This window comes from Hydra vulgaris, chromosome 13, assembly GCF_038396675.1.
Source record: "Hydra vulgaris chromosome 13, alternate assembly HydraT2T_AEP".
Lineage (NCBI taxonomy): Eukaryota > Metazoa > Cnidaria > Hydrozoa > Anthoathecata > Hydridae > Hydra > Hydra vulgaris.
In genome coordinates this window covers 14,168,416-14,174,810 of record NC_088932.1, presented here as the reverse complement: position 1 = coordinate 14,174,810, position 6,395 = coordinate 14,168,416, and the positions used below count along the sequence as shown (strand labels likewise).

The following is a 6,395-nucleotide window of genomic DNA, read 5'->3' as shown; positions in this document are numbered from 1 at the left end:
AGTGGTTTATTATCTTATGTTTGGGAGGATATCAAAATACACAACATGTATTTGACACTTCTTATGAAAATGTTTACAGAGTGCAAAATATCGGTCAATTTGTCTTATCGTTATCAAAAAAATGGTGTTATCATAACACCAAACGATAAAAAAATTTTACATTGTAGAAGATGTTTGAGAAATTATTTTAGAAATTTCATGAAAAAACAATGTTAACAAGTATTAATTTTCATGATAGCGTTTCGTTTTTCTAATTTTTTATTGTAAATTTTTTTAGACAACTAATTAAAAAAAATGAGTAATGAAAATTAGACTGATGATTGTATTAAATGGATTACCAAATATTACAAGCTACATCATTCTGAACAAAAATTGTGAAAAATTTTAGAAGAATTATCACCTGTTTTTTATTTTCATTTTATTATCCTTGAAGAATTTTTAACCAAAAATGAACATCAAGATGGAATATTGGAAGAGTTTGAAAAAATAACGGAAATTATAAATAAAAATAACGAGCTGATAAAAAATTATCTAAATCTACGTAATTTTTTAATAGAATTAATATATCATATGATTGTTAATGCTAATCTTGCAATCGAAGAAGATGAGTTTATAGTAACAAAAGAAAAATAGGAATTTTCGAGAAGAGATGAAGTCATGTTCTCCTATATAAAATCAAATGTGGATATGAAAGATTTTCATTATATTTCAAAGCATAAAGAAAGATTATTGTTAAAAAAAATTTAAAAATTATTTTATCACTACTTTTATAAATATTCTTAATGAGTAAAATTTTTTTTAACTTTGTATTTTTTTAAATTTTTTGTACTTTAAACTTTGTATTTTTCAGGTTAACTAATTAAAAATAATGGAGTTTCTTCACGAGTTTAATTGTGGAAAGTATATTTCAAATATTTACTTAAAGCTCGATAAACTCAATGCTGATATCGCTTATGAATATCGAAAAGTAAAATATATTATTAAATATGGTAGTTATGCTGTTTATTTTGATAAATGTTTGGATTTGAATGGAGATGGAGTTTAAGAAGCCGTGGAGGAAATGAATAAATTAATTCGAAAAGATGCTGAGAAAGATGGTTTTGACGAAAGATTAAAAACTTTAGAAATTTATATTCATGCTCTATACAAATTATTTAATTCAAATAAAAAAGATATTGAGTATTTGAAAAGAAAAATAGTTTATAAGAATGAGAAACAAAGAATGAGAGACAAAGTTATGTTTGATTATATTGAAAAAAATATTCCTCAATTTAATAGAGAAATAATGAAATATTTTTATTTACAGATCGAAACTAAAAAAATATTATTTGTACGTGAGGAATTACAGAGTTCATTTTTAAAATCGATGGAATATTTGAATACTTTTTATTTAGAGTGAATAAATTTTTTTATTTTTTTAAGATTACATAATAAAAAATGGAAAATGAAACAGGTACAAAAGAAGAAATTTCAGCTGGTGATTATTTAGAACTTTGTGAATGTGAAACTCTTTGTTCGGAATGTCAAAAACGAAAATTAAAGAAATAACTGACGTGTTATCTGAACTTAAAACATTAATGAATCATGTTAACAAACTTCTTGATGGCAGCGACTCTTCTTCTTAAATTTTTTTTATTGTAATGATAATAAATTGTATTTTTAATTTTTTTTTAGATTACATAATTAAAAAAAATGGTAAAAATAACAGTACGAGCAACCAATAGTTTTATGACACCTGTAGTAACCACATCTCGATATATAGAACTATGTCCAAATTTTCAAAAAGCTAAATTTGTTTATGTGATGAACAAACCAAAGAAAAAAAATTTTTAATTTATTTTTTTTATTTTTTTATTGTATTTTTTTAAATTACACAATAAAAAATGTCTTTTAAAAATCAAGTTGAAAAATTATTCACTCAACTTTTATTTATATCAGCTTATTTATGATGAAAGTCAAACAATACGAATGTTAACGCAACAAGCTGAATCTTGTCCAAAAGAAAATTGTACTGGTTTTAGTCTTTATGAATCTTGTAAAGGAACTTATGATTACATTCATCGTTATATTCACGAAGAAAATATTAAAGAAACTGTACTTGAAATATTTGAAAATTATACTTTATTATAAATAAATTTTTTGTAATTATTTTTTTTAGGTTATGTAATAAAAAAATGGATATATTTTATGAAGGTGAAATTGTTAAAAATGAAGATGGAAGTTTTGGTATCGATAATGATAAAATTGTAAACATAGATCTTGCACCTCTTCTCTTTGAACTCGCAGGAAGTGATATTTAGAAAAATGGGGCTGTTTGGAAGATTTTCATCGAAAAGAAATGTCTCAAGAAGAATTTGATGATTTTGTAAAAGAAGTTTGTCAAATCAAACCGGAAAAACTACGAGTTATCAGTTATTCAGAAGAAAAAACCTTTCAAATTGAAAAAGAAATTTTATTACAATGTTTATCAGCCATAGCATTTTAATGATATGGTTTAACTCAACACGATTCGGAAACGTGTGAAAAAATTGCAAAAAAATAGGGTGTACGTAACATTACTCCATGTTAAAAATTGTAAAAAACGTGATTTTGTATACGAAGCTCTTTATAAAATAGCACAATGTGATTGTTTCCCTAATTGTGTATTTTGTAATTTGAATTCTTGTCATATTTATGTCGAATTAAGAAGACTTTTTTGGATACAATTTTTTTGGTAGAATTTTTTAATATGTAAAATTTTTTTCAGATTACATAATAAAAAATGTCAAAAACAACCTTGGAAGAATTTTATTTATATAGAGAAGTAGTCAAGAAAGATCTTGATTTTTATGGCTTCTTAGTTTATGTTGCAAAATCTGATCCAAGTGGTGAATTAGAAAAAAGTATGCTTTCTCCAAACAATTGTGTGATTTGTAATTCCGTTCCATGTGACCCTTATCAAGAACTTTGGGATTTTAAAGCATGTGCTACTTGTCGAAAAATATTTATGAAATTAAATAAATATATAACGACAACGATCTTGTGAACAAATATCAAATAGAAAAAAAAAATTATTTTTCTGTAAATTTTTTTATGTTTTTAAAAAATTTTTTTAAATTGCATAATAAAAATGGAAAATAATATAATGTTGGCAGCAAAAACAAATTGGTTTAGCAGAAGATTTGCTAAAAAATACTTATAAATATTATAAAGACAACTTTCTTTGTTTAGAATCTTGTCTATGTTTAGCGAACAATATTTGTTGTGATTGTAAAAAACACAAGTTTAAGATTCTACGTTCAGAATATAATAATTCCGAAAAGAAAGACTATAAGTTAGTGAATGGATTATATGTAGAATAATAATTTTTTTTACTTTATTGTATTTTTATATTTTTTAAAAATTTTTTTTAGATAACATAATAAAAAAAATGCAACTAACAGAAAATGATTTGGATTTTATAATCGAAAGCATATACAAATTCAATCAAGATCGCCCAGCAACTTTGGAAAAAATTAGACAGCATGCATTTACTTCAAGACAAACTTTATGTCAATCTTGTAGATTGGATATTTTGAAGTATGACTGGGATGGTTTTTTTCATTAATAACTTGAAAGAATACCTTTTATATTTATTTTGATGGTGTTTCAATATATTAAAATACATTATCATGTTTATTTAAATTTGAACTTTGAAAGTTTTTACTATTTTTATAAAAATATATCTATAGAAGATTTATTAAATCGTGTGAAAGAAAAATGTCTAGAAATTGAAAATTGTAAACATTATTTAAACGAATGTGAAGATTGTATTGAATATAGATATTCTGAAGTTTGGAAGCGAAGTTGTTCATTTATATATTTTGAAAAATGTTTTGATCAAGTGTATAGTATGTTATTTTTTTAGCTGAATAAAATAAGAGAAAATGATAATAAAAAAATGCTTAAGTTATTATGCAAACAAAAAACCTATTGACAGAAGACGAAATGTTAGCTGTAAAGTTTTTGTTGTTGGTTCATGGACCAGACGATTTATCTTGTAAACTGGAAAGACTCGTTTACCAGAACATTTTATTTATGATGTTTTTTGTAAAATATGCTATTACGTATTTACATTCAAAATAAATTAATTTTTTTAGATGAATACTATAAATCAAAATTAAAAAATGTTGGTGAAAATATTAAATATGAATTATTTGGTTGTGGAAAATAATCATATTACTGCAAATACAGGAAAAGCACCTCCTTTATTAAATGGTGTCACTATACATGCTTTTGCAGGTATAGAAACTGGTGTTAAAAGTTAAGATTATTATAAACGTCATATGCATCCTGACATTAAAAAAACGTGGTTGGAAACTGATGTTTTCATTATTGATGAAATTTCAATGATTAACGCTCAAACATTTGATTTATTACATTTAATAGCTTGTGAAATGAAACAATGTTATGATGAATTATTTGGTGGTAAACAGGTTATTGCTTGTGATGATTTTTTCCAATTACCACCTGTCAAAGGAGAATTTGATTTTAAATCTAAAATATGGCAACAATACATGACGGAAGTTTTGGTTTTAACTGAATGCTTTAGACAAAAAGAAGATCTGCAAATTTTTGGAGCTTTAAATGAAATACGTTTTGGACAAGTTTCAGACCAAACTATTGATTATTTTATAACGCGTTGTTTTGAAAAAGATGAAAATTTGAACACTAAATATACGAGATTATTTTTTAGAAATATGGAAGTCGATATTTATAATAATAATAAAATGAAGGGTATAAAATACGAAGGTGATTGGTTTTATGCTACAGATGTAATTAAAAATCCAAACATTCAATGTTCGTTTCGGATTCCAGCAGCTGTTTATCTTAAAATAGGTGCGATTGTTATGCTTGTGAGAAATATCAATGTGGAGGAAGGTTTGTGCAATGATACTATTGGTACAGTCATTTTAATAGAAAATAATACTGTTTGGGTTAATATAAATAAAAAAGAAGTCAAAATTGAATGTGTCAAAGAAGAGATTTTAGATTGCTCTCATGCTGTCGTAGGCTCAAGATTGGGTTTACCTTTAAAATTAGCTTTTTCTTTTACTGTTCATAAAGCTCAAGGAAGTACAATGAATAAAGCAGTTGTTGAATTTAATTCAAAGGCTTTTAATAATAGTCTTTATTATGCTTCTTTATCACGAGTTTGTAATATTAATGATATTTTTATAATTATTATTAATAAATTAGAATTACGAAAAATATTTGAAAGTATCACTGTCGATTCTGATGTTTTGGAATTTTATAAAAAATACATGTAATTTTTTTTTAAATAAAAAATGAAATGTGAATATCAAACTGAGGAAACTAAATTTAGTAACAACAGTATATACACTAAAAATTTTTTTTTCATTAAAGATGATTATAAAGATAAAGATATTGTGGAAGAATCACAACTTTATTCAGAAACTCAAAGTCCAAATGAAATTGTTTATCACGTAGAACAAAAAACATTGGAAGGATTTGAAACGCAAATAAAAAACAGTATTCATTTTGCTGACTTGATTCAAAATTTTTTACTTGGTTGTAATATTGTTACTTTATGTTGCAAATCTATAGAAGATGGTTATTGTAAAATAATGAAACGTTGCTACACTTCGCCTGTTTATTTTATAAAAACTTTAGAAGGACCGACTAATTTACGTTTTATTCAAGATGCCAATATTTCTGCTGTTTTTAATATTTTAGAAAACGATAGTGGATGGATTTTGATACGGTTATGTAATATTAAAATCAAATCTCTATCCAATTTAACAGAAAGATCAATGATGAAATTACGAAATTTTGAATTGTCAGGTTTTAAAAGAAAAATGCTCTCGATAGATGATCAAAATCAAAAAAAGAAAAAATACAACAAACATATTACGAAAAAAATATAAAAATACTTTTGTTAAAACAATAAAAGAACAGCAAAGAAAACAAACAGATGAACAAATTCAAAAAAAGAAAAAACACAACAAAACATATTACGAAATAAAACAAAAACTACTTTTATTTAAAAAACAACAAAAAACAAGCTAAGAAATTGATGTAGACGAATGGTTTGGTGAATGGTATAGGTCTCATTCTATAACACAATGGCAAAATTCACTAAACGGTCAATCTTATACTAAACTCTCTTATGAACAAAAAAGAAAAATGTTTGTAGATTATAGTATTTTGTTTGATTGAGAATTATGTTTTTATTCTGCTTTTTTAATCTCTTTGTTGATTCGCCAATGGAATGCGTGCACAATTAAAGAATGGAATAAAAAAGTTTTGGAAAAAATGCGACTGATTCATATTCGGAAGAAAATATTTTACAACTCTTTTTTGAAGATCAAGATGAGCAAAATATTCTAGCTTGGAAAAACGTTTTACAAAATTTA

General features: G+C 24.5%; 1 protein-coding gene across 1 annotated transcript; it reads left to right on the top strand.

The window, feature by feature from the left end:
• The first annotated feature begins 4,304 nt into the window (after positions 1-4,304).
• On the top strand, positions 4,305-5,288 carry LOC136089669 (ATP-dependent DNA helicase PIF1-like). Its single transcript, XM_065815721.1, has one exon. It carries the CDS (start codon positions 4,305-4,307, stop codon positions 5,286-5,288), a length of 984 nt encoding a protein of 327 aa, XP_065671793.1.
• Positions 5,289-6,395: the final 1,107 nt, after the last annotated feature.

Coding starts and splice junctions, on each gene's coding strand:
- LOC136089669 (XM_065815721.1), top strand. CDS start 4,305: ATGCATCCTGACATTAAAAAAACGTGGTTGGAAACTGATGTTTTCATT.